Here is a 19,242-nt window from a genome sequence, read left to right as displayed (position 1 = left end):
ATAGTGTTACTATCCTATTCTTATTGTTTCTTGATTCCTAGTGTGAACCCAAACTTTATCTGGACTTGTTCATATATCTTGAATATCCATTCTAGTTTCCTGACTTATGTGCTTTTGTCTCTCTACTCATTTTCGTGTATTAAGAATTTTTCAGGGGTGCCTGGGTGGCTCGGTGGGTTAAAGCCTCTGCCTTCAGCTCAGGTCATGATCCCAAGGTCCTGGGATCAAGCCCCGCATTGGGCTCTCTGCTCAGCAGGGAAACTGCTCCTCCCCACCCCCGTCTGCCTCTCTACCTACTTGCAATCTCTGTCTGTCAAATAAATAAATAAATAATCTTTAAGAAAAAAAAAGAATTTTTCAGGGACACCTGAGTGATTCATTTGATTAAGTGTCCAACTCTTGATTTTGGCTCAGGTCATGATCTTCAGGGTCATGAGATCGAGCACTGCACTGGGCCCTGCACTGAATGGAAAGTCTGTTTTTCTCTCTCTTTCTCTCCCTGTCTTTCCCCCTCCCCCTGCTTGTGCTCTTTCTCTCTAAAATAAAAAAAAGATTAAAAAATTTAAAAAAAAAAGAATATTCCAGGGGCGCCTGGGTGGCTCAGTGGTTAAAGCCTCTGCCTTCGGCTCAGGTCATGATCCCAGCGTCGTGGGATCGAGCCCCACATCGGGCTCTCTGCTCAGCAGGGAGCCTGCTTCCTCCTCTCTCTCTGCCTGCTTCTCTGCCTACATGTGACCTCTGTCTATCAAATAAATAAATAAAACCTTAAAAAAAAAAAAGAATATTCCAATGCTTTGAGACCTAGTATAGGATTTCTTTCTCCTGGTATAGGTTTTCTCTCTCCTGGTATGTATGCTGTTTACAGATGGGACAGAAATAAGGGCTCCCTCCGTTCTTCTCCCATTTGTAACATTTATTGTGAATCTTGCTTGTAATATCTCCTTCATTTGATTTCAAGCTATTTATGGAGCTATGTCTCAGATTTTCTTTCCTGCATCATATCTTGCACATAGTGTCTACTGAATAAATATTTGTTTAATAGAAAATTTTTTCTTTTTGTAAATATTTAGCAGATAGTTAAGCCTCTTGGTTACATGCAATAGAAAACAAATCTATCTACTTTAAAAGAAGAAGAAATTTATTGGAATCATGGTTGTGTATCCCAAGGAATCTAAGATAAAGGTGAAGGATGAGCTGGGTCTCAGGGGAGCTCTGGGAACCTCACCAGCAGGAAATCATGGATCTTTCATTTAGAGATTTAACCATTAGTGTGTCTTGGCTTCTACTTCCCGGACTCTGTATCTCTCAGTTAAAAATCTGATTGGTCCAACTTTGGTGACTTGTCTACCTGAGGCAAATCACAGTAGGCACATGGCTGCTTAGGCATGGATGAGGCCACACCTGTGGCTGCTTAGATGTTGAAGGCTATCTCCTCCATGGATAGTTCTCTGAAAAGAGAAATCAGAAATAAATTTTGACAGTGGTCTATTATAGCAGTATTGCTCACTTTTGGAAACTGAGAAAATTTTGAACACTTTATGATTTTGATAAGTTGCAGGTGGCTTCAATTACAGTTTACAGTGTTGTCATTGTCTTTTGGTGACTGATTTCACAGGAACTACTCCTTGCTCATGTTTTGATCTTGGCATTTGTGATATTTAATCACTAATTCAGGTGTCTCCTAGTTCTGAAGTTATTAGGTAAGAGGGAAGGAAAGGAATCACAATACTAATAAGTCTATTATGTTTCAAACATTGGCAAATAATGATTGTAGTTACATAGTCACGCTTTGGCTCTGTGAATTTGAACACTGCAGTAAATTTTTTGCTAGATTCAGATTTACTGTCAGTATTATTTCTGTAATACTGGAAGGCTGTATTCCTGGAAGAAATAACTTTATATGAAAATTTTAAGAGGGTACCAGTTGGTTCACTTTCTAAGGGAAACAGGAGAAAATATTGGAAAATACAAATGTTTCAAAATAAAAAAAATAAAGCTTTATTTTGGTACTTGAGATTCAGTATTGAAATAAAGTAATACATTTTGTATAATGGTGGTTTGGTAAAGAATAAAAATTTTCAAGGAAAAAAATGTTGCCCAAGTACACTGGGTCACTGTGTAATACTAAGCAGTCTACCAGAGATAATGATTAAAAAACTCTTTGGTTGAAAAAATTTTCTTAAGGTACTAGAAGGGATTTCAGTTTTATGTACTTGTTCTTCCCCTGTCATTTTTAAATTGTAATAATGTTTTTTTTTAATTTTTTTCTTATTTATTTGACAGACAGAGAGAGATTCCAAGTAGACAAAGAGGCAGGCAGAGAGAGAGAGAGGGAAACAGGCTCCCCATGGAGCAGAGAGCTCGATGCAGGACTCGATCCCAGGACCCTGAGATCATGACCCGAACCGACGGCAGAGGCTTTTAACCCACTGAGCCACCCAGGCGCCCCAATAATGGTTTTTTGATTACCTCTCAATCTGTGCATTATTTAGACCCATATGAGTAAAAAATAAGTGTCTCTCCTACTAGAAATATGGGCAAAGTATATGAATAAGCAATTCACTGAAAAAGAAATATAAAAAGCCAACAAAAAAATGCAAAGATCAACACTGTAGATAATCAAGAAAATGCAAACTTCAGCAAGAATGAAATATTTCATACCTGTCAGAATAAAAATTAAAAAGTATAAGAAGAGAGGATGATGGGGGAGTTAGAAGACTCTAGGCTTACTTCATCCCATGAATACAACTAGGTAACTATCAAATCATTCTAAATTTCCCAGAAATTGACCTGAAAACTGGCAAAACAAACTCTGCAACCAAAGGTAGGGAAGAGTCCATATCAAAGAAGGTAGTAAGTGTGGAGACACGGTCTGTGGGTAGAAACAGTTTGTGGGCACTGTAGTCAGGAGGAAACCACTGTCACAGAAAAGGGCAAGAGACAGACTAATATACAGGAAAGCACAGAGGGATAAAATGAATCCCCATAGCAGTTCGCTTGAAAGTGAGAGAGGTAGAATTTCCTGACTTCTGACAACCAGCAGAGCTTAACGCCTAGAGTTTTTGTTTGTTTGTTTGTATGTATGTTTTGTTTTGTTTTAAGTGATGTCTATGTCTAGTATGGGGCTCTAACTTACAACCCAGAGATCAGGAGTTATATGCTCTACCAGCTGAGCGAGCCCCTAAAACCTTAGAGTTTCAAAGGTCAGTGGGCTTGGCTGGAATAGAACCCGGAGGGCACTGTGCTGCTCTTGGAGTGGGGGCTGGTAAAGAACCCACAGACATGAAGCATGGAAACAGTGATCAGAAGAGTGCCTGGGACACAGAGTGGGGAGGTTATTTGTTTGTTTGGGAGCATGTCCCAGAAATGCAGTGTTCTTAGAGAGAACCCTCCAAAAAGAAAGGAACTGGCCAGCACCATTTCCCTCTGAGCACAGTGCTGACACTTAATGCCTAACATGCTTACATCAAAGCACCCCTCCCCCCATACACACACACACAGTGCTCCAGCAAACCACCCTTCCCAGTCTTGTTTGCCTCAGTCCCAGTGACACAGGTTCCTCCCCCAAAAGACCAGCCCAAAGCCCTGCTTACAGTGGTTCTCCTGACTTTGGAGTTTTGTAAGGCCTTGGTTCTGGTAGCAGTGGTGACAGGTCTCATTTCACAAGCAGACCAGAGCACACCTAGTTGAAATGCACTGCATTTAAGCTGGGGAGCAAACATTGCCCATGGTAGGCAAAGAGAGCCTCTGTAGACGACTGGCCTGAAAGATAAAGTGGCCAGGACAAAACAACAGAGCATACACAGTACGCATTGGAGACATACCTGGAAGCACCAGGCCCTGGGGCCTGGAGGTGATAAATGGTAAGGCTCTAGAGGACCTCTTCTTTATGAGGCTGTTACCCGCAAGAACAGGAGACATAGCTGACTCTCCTAACACACGTAAACAGGTATAGAGACTTAGACAAAATGAGAAGACAGAGAAATTTATCCCAAATGGAAGAATGAGACAGGTCCATGGCCAGAGATCTAAGTAAAACAGATATGAATAACATGCCTGGTGGGTATTTAAAGCATTGGTCATAAGGATACTCATGAAATCAAAAAGAAAAGAATGAAAGACTCAACACAGAGATAAGGAATAACATAGCAGAGATAGAGTGCTCGATATATGAAATGAAAAAACACACTGGATGGAATGAAGAGCAGGCTGGAAGAAGCAGAGGAACGAATTAATGATCTAGAAGGCAGAGTAATGGAAAGTAATCAAGCTGAACAAAAGAGAAAAAGAATTAGGCAAATGAGAATAGACTTAATTCCATGATTCCTTCATATGTAATAACATTTGTATCATAGAAGTCACAGTATAAGAAGAGAAAGAAAAGGGGTGCTTGGGTGGCTCAGTGGATTAAAGCCTCTGCCTTCGGCTCAGGTCATGATCCCAGGGTCTTGGGATCGAGCCCTGCATCGGGCTCTCCCCTCAGTGTGGAGCCTGCTTCCACCTCTCCCTCTCTGCCTGTCTCTCTGCCTACTTGTGATCTCTGTATGTCAAATAAATAAATAAATAAAATCTTTAAAAAAAAAAAGAAGAAGAAGAAAAGAGGGCAGAAAACTTATTTGAAGAAATAATGCCTGAAAACTTCCCTAATCTGGGGAAGAAAACATAACTAAATAAAGGGGCATGAAGAACTCCCCCCAAAATCAACAAAAGCAGATCCACACCAAGGCATAGTGTAATTAAAATGGCAAAATATAGTGGTAAAAAGAAAATTAAAAGCATCAAGAAAAAAGAAGAGAGTAACATACAAGGGAAACCCCATAAAGATAGCAGGGGATTTTTTTTTTTTTTTTTTTTTTAGCAGGGAGAGGCATGATATATTCATGCTGAATGGAAGAAATCTGCAGCCAAAAATAGTCCCTCAAGGGTATTATTCAGAATCGAAGGAGTGATAGAGTTTCCCCAGACAAATAAAAACTAGAGGAGTATATAACCACTAAAGCAACCCTGAAAGAAGTATTAAGGGGGACTTAATTGAGAGGAAAGGAAAGATCAAAAGTGACAGAGTGAAGGTAGGAAACACAAAATCAGTAAAACTGAATATTTCTGTAAAGAAAAAATTAGTCAAGGAACTCACAAAATAAGAGGGTGTAAAATATGACAACATATACCTAAAACACTGGGAAGAGAGGCAGAAAGAATGGGTTCAAAATTAAATGACCATCAACATATTTTGCTGTATGCAGAAGAGGTTATATACAAACCAAATGGCAACCATATATCAAACCACTAATAAATATGCAAAGAACATAGAGAAAGAAATCCAAATACATCACCAAACAAAATCAGCAAAACATGAAAGAGAGAAAGGCAAGAAAGGATCAGAGAAAATCTTCAGAAACAACCATAAAACAAATAAAATCATAATTGAGTACATATCGTCATTAGTTACTTTGAATTTAAAGACGAAACTCTCTAGCAAAAGACATAGGGTGACAAAATGGTTAAAATAGCAAGACCCATCTGTATGCTGCCTACAAAAGACTCATTTTAGACAAAAGACACCTGCAGATTGAAAGTGAGGGGATAGAGAAATATCTATCATGCAAATGGATTTCAAAGGAAAGCTGGGGAGGGGAGGGGCGGTGCCTGGGTGGCTCAGTGGGTTGAGCCTCTGCCTTTCCCTCAGGTCATGATCCCAGGGTCCTGGGATAGAGCCCTGGAATCAGGATCTCTGCTCCAGCGGGGAGCCTGCCTCCTCCCCTCTCTCTGCCTGCCTCTCTGCCTGCTTGTGACCTCTGTCTGTCAAATAAATAAACAAAATCTTTTAAAAAAAATTTTGTTTTTTTAAAAGAAAGCAGGGATAGCAATACTTACATTGGACAAATGGACTTTTTTTTTTTTTTTTTTTTTTTTTTAAGGATTTATATGTCAGAGGGAGGGAGAGAACAAGCAGGGGGAGTGGTAGGCAGAGGGAGAAGCAGGCTCCCCACTAAGCAAGGAGCCTGATGTGGGACTTGATCCCAGGATCCTGGGATCATGACCTGAGCTGAAGGCAGATGCTTAATCGACTGAGCCACCCAGTCTGACTTTAAAACTAAAACAGACTGTAAGAAGAGACAGAGAAGGACACTACATAATAATAAAGGGAACAATCCAACAAGAAGATCTAATAATTATAAGTATTTATACACCCCAACATAGCACCCAAATATATAAGAAAGTTAATAATCAAATGAAGGAATTAATCAATAATAATAGAATAATAGTAGGGGACTTTAACACTCACTCTAATCCATAGATAGATCATCTAAACAGAAAATCAGCAAGGACGCAGTGCCTTTGAATGACACATTAGGCCAGATGGATTACAAAGATATATTTAAAACATTCCATCCTAAAAGAGTAGAATTTTTCAAGTGTGTATAGAACATATTCCAGACTAGATCATGTGCTAGGCCACAAAACAGTTCTCAGCAAATTCAAAAAGATCAAAGTAAACCATGCATCTTTTCTGATCACAGTGCTATGAAGCTAGAAATCAACCACGAGAAAAAAAATGTAGAAAGACCATAAATAGATGGAGGATAAATAATAATGCTACTAAACCATGGATGGGTCAACCAGGAAATAAAAAGAAATAGAAAAATACCTGGAAACAAATGAGAATGAAATGACAATGGTCCTGGTGTATCTGGGTGGCATAGTAGGTTGAGCAACTGACTCTTGGTTTCAACTGAAGTCATAATCTCAGGGTCATGGGATCAAGCCCTGCTTCTGTCTCCCCACTCAGTGCAGAGTCTGCTTGAGAATCTCTCCTTCTCCCTCTGCCCCTTACCCTCTCTCTCAAATAAATAAATTCTTTAAAAAACTAAACAAAACACAATGGTCCAGAACCTTTAGGCTGCAGCAAAAATTGTTGTTAAGAGGGAAGTTTGTAGCAGTATAGGCTTACCTCATGAAACAAGAAAAATCTTAAATAAATAACCTAACCTTACATAAAGGAGCTAGAAAAAGAGCAACAAAAAACCCCTAAAACTAGCAGAAGGAAAGAAATATTAGTAAATTTCAGAGCAAAAATAAATGATACAGAAACTGAAGAAACAATAGAATAACCAATGAAACTAGAAACTGGTTCTTTGAAAAAAATCAGTAAAATTGATAAGCCTCTATCTAGCCAGACTTAACCAAACTAAAACGAAAAGAGAAAGGACCCAAAATAATAAAGTAACAAATGAGAGAGAAGTAACAACCGACACCACAAAAATACAAATAATTATGAGAATGTTATGAAAAATTATATGCCAACAAATTGGACAATATAGAAAAGATGGGTAAGTTCCTAGAAATAGACATATAAACTCCCAGAACTAAGTAAAAAAGAAATGGAAAACTTCAACCAATAACCAGCAAAGAAATTGAATCAGTAATCAAAAAACTCTAAACAAACAAGTTCATTATCAGAAGGCTTCACAGGCTACTTCTACCACATATTTAAAGTAGAGTTAATGCCTCTTCTTCTCAAACTATTCAAAAAAAATAGTGAAAGGAAAACTTCCAAATTCATCCTATGGCCACCATTACCTTCATACCCAAGATACTGCTACAGATAAAGACACCACTACAAACAAGAAATACAGGTCATTATCTCTGATGAACAAAGATGCAAAAATTCTCAATAAAATACAAGGAAGGAGAATCCAATACATTAAAAATCTTTCACTTCAATCAAGTGGGATTTATTCAGTATTCATTAGTCAATCAACAGGATACTTCACATGAATAAGAGAAAGGATAAGAAACATATGATCATTTCAATAGATGCAGAAAAAGCATTTGACAAAGTACAACATCCATTCATAATAAAAGCCAGCAGAACCATACCTCAGCATAATAATAGCTATATATGAAAAGCCCACAGCTAACATCATCCTTAATGGGGGAAAACTGAGAGCTTTTCTGCTAAGGTCAGGAATAAGACAAGGATGTCCACTCCCACCACTCTTATTCAACTTAGTACCAGAAGTCCTAGCCACAGCAGTCAGACAACAAAAAGAAATAAAAGGCATCCAAATTGGCAAGGAGGAAGTCAAACTTACACTATTTGCAAATGACTTAATATTCTATGTAGAAAGCCCAAAAGACTCAACCAAAAAATTGCTAGAACTGCTACACAAATTCAGTAAAGTTGGAGGATAAAAACCATTGCACAGAAATCTGTTGCATTTCTGTACACATACTGAAACAAATTAAGAAAACTATCCCATTTTTACAATTGCACCAAAAATAATAAAATATGTAGGAATAAACCTAACCAAAGAGATGAAAGACCTGTCCTGTACTCTAACTATGAAACACTGGTAAAAGAAATTGAAGATGACACAAAGGAAATGGAAAAAACATTTTGTACTCCTGGATTGGAAGAACAAACAGCCAAAGCAATCTTGAAAAAGAAAAGCAAACCTGAGGCATCACAGTTTTGGATTTCAAGTTCTATTACAAACATGTAGTATTCAAATCAGTATGGTACTGGCACAAAAATCGACACAGCAGATCAATGGAACAAAATAGAGAATCCAGAAATGAACTCTTAACTATTTGGTCAATTAATCTTTGACAAACAGGAAAGAATATCCAATGGGAAAAAAGCAGTCTCTAACAAATGGTGTTGGTAAAATTGAACTACATGTAAAAAAATGAAACTAGACCACTTCTTACACCATACATAAAAATAAATTCAAGATGGATTAAAGACTGTAATGTGAGACCTGAAGCCATATAAATCCTAGAAGAGAACACAAGTAGCAACTTTTTTCTAGATATGTCCTCTGAGGCCAGGGAAACAAAGGAATAAATAACTTTTGGGACTTAATCAAAATAAAAAGCTTTTGCATAGCAAAGGAAACAAATCAAACAAAGGAAACAATCAACAAAACTGAAAGACAACCTGTGGAATGGAGAAGATATTTGCAAATGACATATTTGATAAAGAGTATCCAAAATATATAAAGAACTTATATAACTCAATACCTAAAATGACTGATAAATGGATAAAGATGTATCCATGTAAATATAGACAATGTAAATGTATGCAATGGATGTAAATGTATACAATGGAATGTTAATTCAGCTATAAAAAATAATATTAGTGGAAGTACAGAGTATAATGCTAAGCAAAATAAGTCAGGGAGAGGAAGAGAAATACCATATAATTTCACTCATATATGGAATGTAAGAAACATAACAGAGGTAAAGGGGAAAAAAAAAAGAGAGAGACAGACCAAGACTCTTCACTATAGAGAACAAACTGATGGTTACCAAAGAGGAGGGTGGTGGAGGTGGGTAAAATAGGTGATGGGGGATAAGGAGTGCAGTTGTGATGAGCATCAGGTAATATATGAATTTTTGAATTACTCTATGGTATACCTAAAAATAATATGTCAGTGCTTGTTAACTAATTGGAATTAAAAAAAAAACACTTTAAAAATATGTAAGAAGATTGTGGTGTTCTGAATTTTGTTCCCTTCCCCAAGATTCATATATTAAAACCCTCTAAATGGGATAGTATTTGGTGATGGAGCCTTTGGGGGTGACTAGGTCATGAGGGTGGGTCCCTTATGATGAAATTACTGCCTTTATAAGAAGAGACATGAAGAGGGGCACCTAGGTAGCTCAGTCAGTTTGCTTTCGGCTCAGGTCATGGTCCTAGCGTCCTGGGATCAAGCCTGGTATCAGGCTCTCTGCTCAATGGAGAGTCTGCTTCTCCCTCTGCCCCTCCCCGCTGCTCATGCTCTCTCTTACGCCCTCATCATGTGCTAATAAATAAATAAATAAATAAAATCTTAAAAGAGAGAGAGACATGAGGGAGATCCCTCTTTCTCTCTGCCCTTTGAGGGCACAGCAGGAAAGTGGCCATCTGCAAGCTAGGATGAGCTCTCAACTCCAACCAAATTGACTGGCACTATGATCTTGGATTTCCCAGTCTTCGTAGATTTCAAAGTCCACTTTTTAAGCCACTTAGTCTATGGTATTTTATTTTTTTTATGGCAGACTGAACTGACTTAAACAGAAATTGGTACCAAGAAGTGGGATTCTGCTATAACCAATACCTTAAAATGTGGCAGTGGCTTTGGAACTGGGTAATGAGTAGAGCCGAGGAGAATTTTGAGTTACAGTGAGGGAACTTCTAAAGGTGATTTTGGTGAGAGATTAGACAAGAAATAGTAATCCTTTGATATATTATCACAATTAATTTCACCATTTCTTTTAATTTTTTTCTTAAAATTAAATTCTTTTTTTGTAGCAAATTTATTTAATTTTTTAATTTTTAATTTTTTTATAAACATATAATGTATTTTTATCCCCAGGGGTACAGGTCTGTGAATCGCCAGGTTTACACACTTCACAGCACTCACCATAGCACATACCCTCCCCAATGTCCATAACCCCACCCCCTCTTGTTTCTTTTAATTTTTTAAAAATTTTTATTATGTTATGTTAGTCACCATACAGTAAGTCATTACTTTTGATGTAGTGTTCCATGATTCATTTTTTGTGTATAACACATAGTGCTCCATGCACTCTATGTCCTCCCCAATACCCATCACCAGGATCACCCGTCCTCCCACCCACCTCCCCTCTAAAACCCTCAGTTGTATCCCGGATTCAATAGTCTTTCATGGTTCTTCTCCCCCTCTGATCTCCTCTGCTTCATTTTTCCCTTCCTTTTCCTAATGTCCTCCATGCTATTCCTTCTGTTCCACAAATGAGTGAAACCATATGATCACTGTCTTTCTCTGTTTGACTTATTTCACTTAGGATAATCCAGTTCCATCCATGTTGATTAAAAAGTTGGGTGTTCATCCTTTCTGATGGCTGAGTAATGTTCCATTATACGTATGGACCACATCTTCTTTATCCATTTGTCTGTTGAAGGGCATCTTGGCTCCTCCCACAGTTTGGCTATTGTGGACATTGCTGCTATGAACATTGTGGTGCATGTGGCCCTTCGTTTCACTACATCTGTATCTTTGGGGTAAATACCCAGTAGTGCAATTGCTAGGTCATAGGGTAGCTCTATTTTTAACCTTTTGAGGAACCTCCACACTGTTTTCCAGTGTAGCTGGATGTACACACCCACACACACTTGTGTGTGCATATGCACACCCCATCCTTTCTGAAGAATTAATTTGTGTTCCTTACTGTCAGGCTTGGGCTAAAACAGGTGGTGTCTGGTGAGCTTTAGTTCCTTTCTGTGTCCATGGGAGACTTTCTACACATTCTTCAGGGATTTTCAGCTCAAGGAGGGTTCTAAAATACAATATGTGAAGTGATAGTTTCCAGTTATCTTTCCCTAAAGGTGTTTATTATTCCTTTTTTCTTTCTTAGAAATGCCTACGTGAAGAATATATGAATTCTTCTGCTGGTTACACATTGTTTTTATCTTTGATTGGCTGCTAAAGACATTATTTGTTGTGTTCCTCATTTTCCTTTACATAGAGATCCTTCTACATACCAAGGAAGAAAAACTGTCCAGAAAAGAAAGTGCAAACTTAAAAACATATTAAATTTAAAACCACTTGCATTAACTACTGTATGGGCTAAAAATAATAACTAAAGTTAACTAAATGCTCCATGTATTAGGCATTATTATATCTCTAATTTATAGATGAGGAAACAAAAGCATAGGGAAGTTAGGTAAATTGCCTAAGGTAACCAGCTAGTTAGGGGCAGGGTTCAACCAGATACAATGTTGGAGTCAAATGCTGCCTTTATTGGTTAAAGATTTTTTAGGCTATACTGTTCCAAGTGTCTTCTCCATTCCTATATCTGTTGTATTCCAGATGTGTTTGGAATTATTCAATTATTGCTTTATATTTCTAGTCTAGTTTTTAGTTGTTTCAGTTTTTAAATCGATTATAAGTACATGAGAGCAAGGATAGACTTGAAAATTTCCTTGTATTAGCTATAGCAGCTTAGGGAGCATGTGAGGGTAGTAGGCATTCAATATACTCTTATATATTAGCTAGTTCTCATTAAAGTTGTGACAGCCTAAACCAAAACTGCCTAAAACTGATTGTCATGGTGCCATGAAATTCCAAAGTACTACCTAAATTTCTATTGAATCTTATCAATCTTAATGCTATTGAATTCTTCCTTGAGGAAATTCATTTAAAGTTCATGGTTGTGGTTGGAAGATACACTGGAGTCTGGAGTACACTTTCATTGTCATGATTTTAACTTCAGCTTTGTCATACATGTGCATAGCTGGGCAGATGTGTCTTTATGCTGTCTTTTCTATTTTTGAAAGAAATTAAAATAAGCATTTCCAAGCTTCCTGAAAGAATTATTAAGTCACCTCTTTTCACCTTCCCTTCCATTTATTCCTATTTTTGTTTTTTTGACTTATGTTTTTAGAGCAGTTTTATGTTTACAGTAATTGGGAGGAAGGCCTAGGGACTTGCCGTATACCTCTTGCCCTGACGCATCTATAGCCTCTCCCATTATCAGCATCTCTTACCAGAATTGCACATTTGTTAAAATTGATGAACCCTATTGCTGTGTCATAGTCATCCAAAGTCTGTAGTGTATGTTAAGGTTTACTTTTGGTTTTGTCCATTCTATGAGCTTGAACAAATACATAATGACATATATTCATCATTATATCATATAAAGTATTTTCACTTTCCAGGAGTACTCTGCCTCTTCATCTTTGCCTCATAACTGCTGGCAATCACTGATCTGTTTATTGTCTCCACAGTTGTTGGGTTTTTTTTAATATAATATAGTTGGAATCATATAGTATGTAGCCTTTTTCATTTGGCTTCTTTCACTTAGTCATATGCATTTAAGGTTCTTCCATGTCTTTACAGGGATTGATCACTTCTCTACAGTGCTGAATACTATTCCATTGTGTGAATGTACCATAGTTTACTCAATCATTTACTGAAAGACAACTTGGTTGCTTCCACGTTTTGGCAGTTATGAGTAATTGATCTAAACAACTGTGTGCAGGTGTTTGTGTGAATATAAGTTTTCAGCTCCTTTGGGTTAATACCAAGGAGAATGATTGCTGGATTATATTGTAAAAGTATATTTAGTTTAGTAAGAAACTGCCAACTGTCTTCCAAAGTGGCTGGACCATTTTGCATCATTTTTTCTTCATAGCGCACTATTTGTAAGATCTCATAGTTTTCTTATAGCTGTGCAGTCTTTTATTTTTCTCAAATCCAAAACCCTTTTCTGTCTCCTCTCATCTGAATACAGCTTAAATGTTGATGGTATTCCCACGGTTTTAGCCTGGACCTTCTCTTCTCACTTCTACAGAATTTAGAGGAATGGTCTTTTCCAACTCACATACTTTAATGCACAGTTTCTGTTTTGATGATTCCTGAATTTATATCTCTATCCCATATCACTTTATTATAACTCCAGACCTTTAAAATCAGTACCTACTGGACACTTTTACCTCAGCTATTCTATAGGCATCAGAACATTAACATACGAAAACCAAATGTATATCAGCAACTATCACTCTACTGATTATTTTCTGAATTCCCTTTCTAGGTGAGCACACTTTTCTGGTTACCCAAACAGATGCTTAGGGTCTTCTTTGAATCTGTCTTCACTCTCCTTTCTCATATGTGAGAATCTTCAACTGTGGTTACATCTCTTCCCTCATTTTTTTTCAAGTGTACCTCTCCTATTCTTACTCCCACTCACATCCTCTTTGTGTTCTGCTTTGATTATGAAGAACCTCTAGCCAGCTGCTTTCCTACTAGTAGTCTTTGGTACCTTCTCTCTCCCATATTAGAGTCTGCTGTACAGAATGTAGTTTGGATGATAATTCCCTATTAACATCTGATTTTATTAGCCCTTGTGGAAATTGCCAGTGATTACCCCACTGCCTCTGAATAAAGCCAAATGCCCTGCTATTGTTTTTAGGGTCCTCATACAACCTCTCTTGGCTGCTGCTTGTAGATTTTCCTGCATGTGCTCTGTTCTCTCTGGCCTATTATTCTTGTTCTTCCTGTTCCTTTTCCCTGGGATGTACTTGCTCTTCTTTCTGTCTAATTAACGTACACTTAGCATTCTGCTTTAGGTGGCAGTTCTTCCCTTCTCCCTGTGCCCCACCTGGATTTCTTTATTGTTCTTACATGTTCCTGGTAAAACCTGAGCAATACTTCAGTTACAATACTTCTACCACATTGTTTTATAACTATAGTAATCCACCTTATCTGTGGCTTCACTTTCCATGGTTTGTTACCTGGGATCAACCACAGTCTGGCAGTAGATGATCCTCCTTCTGACTTATCATCAGAAGGTCGTTAGTAGCCTAACACTATGACTCATGCCTGTATCATTTACCTCACTTCACCTCATCAAGTAGGCATTTTATCATCACAAGAAGAAGTGTACTTCTTGCAGTACAGTACTATAAGTGTTTGAGAGAAAGAGTTTGAGAGAAAGAAGAAGGGTACTTCTTGTGATGTACTTATAGTACAGTACTATAGGAGTTTGAGAGAAAGACCACATTCACATAAATTTTATTATAATTCTATGTTATTACTAGTTATTATTAATCTCTTATTGTGCCTAATTTATACATTGTTTTATTTCTGGTATGTATATGAAAAAATGTAGTCTGTATAGGATGCAGTACCATGTAGTTTCAGGCATCTACTGAGGGTCTTGGAATGTATCCCCTCAGAGAAGGGGGAACTAATGCATTTCGTTCTGATCTCTCCATCCCTATGAAGTCCTGTGTTCCCTTCACTTCTGGGTGTGAGTCTCAGCACAGGCCAAATGTGGTTGACTATTTGCTGACATTTTTCCAGGATAATGGTTCATACTTAGGGGTGATTTTGTCTTCCAGGGGACATTAGCAATGTCTCAAGACATTTTTGATAGTTATGATTGATGAGACCATGCTGTTACCATCTAGTGTGTGGGAGCTAGGTATGCTGCTAAACAACCCTACAGTGTACAAGAGACTTCCTACCACATTATGTAGCCCAAATGGCAGTCGTGCTGAGGTTAAGAAGCCCTGCTCTAGAATGAAGTATAAAACTTTAGGGTATTAAAAGGAAAGACTTTTCGTAACAAAAAGATGAATTGAGTTTGGAATCTCAAGTAGTGTTTACAGATTTTTAGTTTCAAGCAAGTTAATTTTTAGTCTAAACTACTTTTTTCTTTGTGGCCTATTGTTAATATTAATTCAGAATTTGTACTGTGGGTAAAACATGTGAGTCTAGTGCTTATTAGTGGGTTATCAGCTAACTGCAGTATTTTAAGCATGCTACTGAGATTGTGAAAAGTATAATGGAACTAAGCTATTTGAGAACTTTTTTCATTTACTTTTTCTTATTTGAAATGTCCCTAGTCACAGGTGACTACCCAGGCAGGTTTTTGGAGGGAAGGAATGAGTGATGTCTGTTTTTAAGCTCTTAAAAAAGACTTAACTATAAAATCCTCATAAAAGGCCAAATATAGTAAACTTGTTGTTTTATGATTAGATTAGCAAATGATGAAAACTCTAGTGCTGCCCTGCACCCTCACACACCAGTTCACACACACCCATGTAACTACCAACAATAACCCTCATACACTTATATCCTCTTCATTCTCTTTAACCAAGTGTCTGCTACACTGCCAGAGACACAGTCCATGTTGACCCATCAAAATAGACAGGGCTCCTCATGAGGGACCCCATACCTACCCAAAAAGATCCATTTCAACTAAGTGTACTGTTTTCATTTAATAATCTATTATTAAATTATTAATAAATAATAATTAAATTATTAAATTTATTATTAAATTAAATTATTTATTTCATTTAATACATTTACTATTTTGTAAGGGTATTAAATGAGAAGAGCTTACTAATACACTGGAAAATTTTAGAATGTTGAAGGATAAATTGTTGGTGATTTTAGAACAAAATGGAACTGATCTGCAAAACCAAATAATGGGAAAATAAAATACCTACCATGCTTAAATATTTTAGTGTGTGTCTTAAGTAAAGAAAGAAGGCATCAACAGAAGAAGTTTTGATTCTTCTGTCTAGGATTCCTTATGTTATGTCCAATTTTATAATCCACTTTTCAAAAAAAAATCTTTGAATTAGAAATTGAGTAGGAGAAAGTAAGAAACATTTTAGGAAATGTTAGGAAAAAGAGGCAATAACTCATATTCTTAAATAGGATCTATCAATAGTAATTTCAGAATAAAAGTTTAACCTATAAATAACTATTTACAAAGTTATTTCAATGAATATAACCAGAAGGTAAGGAATAAAAGCACATGTAAATATGGACTTGAATAAAGAGTTCTCCAAATTTAATTGCATTTCCTTTAATATTTTTCAGAGTTCTACAGAAATTTTGGAATATTCCTCAGATAGTGAAAAGGAGGATGGCTCAGAGAATGTCTCATTCATTGATTCAGAATCTTCTCTCAAATACCATATGGATTTTGAATCTGATAATAGGCATATAATGGAGAGACCTATAAAGCAGAAGGTGAAATCTGCAGAGACCATTTTGTACACACCCCAGAAACAGATGTTTCCGAGGACTCCAGAAATATCAGCAAACAAGAAGAAGCTTCTAAGGTTAAATTATACCTTTTTTTAAAAATACTGGGTTTTTTTAAATTTTTTTATTTATTTCCCATTTTTTTATAAACATATAATGTATTTTTATCCCCAGGGGTACAGGTCTGTGAATCACAAGGTTTACACACTTCACAACATTCACCATAGCACATACCCTTCCCAATGTCCATAACCCCCCTCTCCCTCTCCCAACCCCACCTCCCCCCAGCAACTCCCAGTTTGTTTTGTGAGATTAAGAGTCTCTTATGGTTTGTCTCCCTCCCAATCCCATCTTGTTTCATTTATTCTTCTCCTATCCCCCTAACCCCCCATGTTGCATCTCCACGTCCTCATATCAGGGAGATCATATAACATTTGTCTTTCTCCGATTGACTTATTTCAATAAGCATGATACCCTCTAGTTCCATCCACGTCTTCGAAAATGGCAAGATTTCATTTCTTTTGATGGCTGCATAGTATTCCATTGTGTATATATACCACCTCTTCTTTATCCATTCATCTGTTGATGGACATCTAGGTACTTTCCAAAGTTTGGCTATTGTAGACATTGCTGCTATAAACATCCGGGTGCACGTGTCCCTTTGGATCACTACGTTTGTATCTTTAGGGTAAATACCCAGTAGTGCGATTGCTGGGTCATAGGGTAGTTCTATTTTCAACATTGTGAGGAACCTCCATGCTGTTTTCCAGAGTGGTTGCACCAGCATGCATTCCCACCAACAGTGGAGGAGGGTACCCCTTTCTCCGCATCCTCACCAGCATCTGTCATTTCCTGACTTGTTAATTTTAGCCATTCTGACTGGAGTGAGGTGATATCTCATGGTGGTTTTGATTTGTATTTCCCTGATTCCGAGTGACGTGGAGCACTTTTTCATGTGTCTGTTGGCCATCTGGATGTCTTCTTTGCAGAAATGTCTGTTCATGTCCTCTGCCTATTTCTTGATTGGATTGTTTGTTCTTTGGGTGTTGAGTTTGCTAAGTTCCTTATAGATTTTGGACACTAGCCCTTTATCTGATATGTCGTTTGCAAATATCTTCTCCCATTCTGTCAGTTGTCTTTTGGTTTTGTTAACTGTTTCCTTTGCTGTGCAAAAGCTTTTGATCTTGATGAAATCCCAATACTGCATTTTTGCCCTTGCTTCCCTTGCCTTTGGCGATATTCCTAGGAAGATGTTGCTGCGGCTGAGGTTGAAGAGGTTGCTACCTGTGTTCTCCTCAAGGATTTTGATGGATTCCATTCTCATATTGAGGTCCTTCATCCATTTTGAGTCTATTTTCGTGTGTGGTATAAGGAAATGGTCCAATTTCATTTTTCTGCATGTGGCTGTCCAATTTTCCCAGCCCCATTTATTGAAGAAGCTGTCTTTTTTCCACTGGACCCATTATTTTCTGCTTTGTCGAAGATTAGTTGACCATAGAGTTGAGGGTCTATTTCTGGGCTCTCTATTCTATTCCATTGATCTATGTGTCTGTTTTTGTGCCAGTACCATGCTGTCTTGATGATGACAGCTTTGTAATAGAGCTTGAAGTCTGGAATTGTGATGCCACCAACTTTGGCTTTCTTTTTCAATATTCCTTTGACTATTTGAGGTGTTTCTGGTTCCAGATAAATTTTAGGATTATTTGTTCCATTTCTTTGAAAAAAATGGATGGGATTTTGATAGGGATTGCATTAAATGTGTAGATTGCTTTAGGTAGCATAGACATTTTCACAATATTTATTCTTCCAATCCAGGAGCATGGGACATTTTTCCATTTCTTTGTGTCTTCCTCAATTTCTTTCATGAGTACTTTATAGTTTTCTGCATATAGATTCTTAGCCTCTTTGGTTAGGTTTATTCCTAGGTATCTTAGAGTTTTGGGTGCAATTGTAAATGGGATGGACTCCTTAATTTCTCTTTCTTCTGTCTTGTTGTTGGTGTAGAGAAATGCAACTGATTTCTGTGCATTGATTTTATATCCTGACACTTTACTGAATTCCTGTACAAGTTCTGTCAGTTTTGGAGTGGAGTCTTGTGGGTTTTCCACATATAGTATCATATCATCTACGAAGAGTGATAGTTTGACTTCTTCTTTGCCAATTTGGATGCCTTTAATTTCTTTTTGTTGTCTGATTACTGAGGCTAGGACTTCTAGTACTATGTTGAATAGCAGTGGTGATAATGAACATCCCTGCCGTGTTCCTGATCTTAACGGAAAAGCTTTCAGTTTTTCTCCATTGAGAATGATATTTGCAGTGGGTTTTTCATAGATGGCTTTGATAATATTCAGGTATGTGCCCTCTGTCCCTACACTTTGAAGAGTTTTGATCAGGAAGGGATGCTGTACTTTGTCAAATGCTTTTTCAGCATCTATTGAGAGTATCATATGGTTCTTGTTCTTTCTTTTATTAATGTGTTGTAACACATTGATTGATTTGCGGATGCTGAACCAACCTTGCAGTTGGAATAAATCCCACTTGGTCGTGGTGAATAATCCTTTTAATGTACTGTTGAATCCTATTGGCTAGTATTTTGGTGAGAATTTTTCCATCTGTGTTCATCAAGAATATCGGTCTGTAGTTCTCTTTTTTGATGGGGTCCTTGTCTGGTTTTGGGATCAAGGTGATGCTGGCCTCATAAAATGAGTTT

General features: G+C 37.4%; 1 protein-coding gene across 5 annotated transcripts in view; it reads left to right on the top strand.

Annotated features, from left to right (window-relative positions):
- Positions 1-19,242, top strand: part of SPIDR (scaffold protein involved in DNA repair) — a 600,140-nt gene that overhangs the window by 250,540 nt on the left and 330,358 nt on the right. For all 5 annotated transcript variants that reach the window (XM_046007112.1, XM_046007104.1, XM_046007094.1 and 2 more), the window contains one exon: positions 16,365-16,609. In XM_046007112.1, the coding sequence (XP_045863068.1) occupies positions 16,365-16,609 (245 nt within the window). The remainder of the gene's footprint in view (positions 1-16,364; positions 16,610-19,242) is intronic.

Source organism: Meles meles, chromosome 1, assembly GCF_922984935.1.
Source record: "Meles meles chromosome 1, mMelMel3.1 paternal haplotype, whole genome shotgun sequence".
In the NCBI taxonomy this organism is placed as follows: Eukaryota; Metazoa; Chordata; class Mammalia; order Carnivora; family Mustelidae; genus Meles; species Meles meles.
This window is presented reverse-complemented; position numbering and strand designations above follow the sequence as displayed.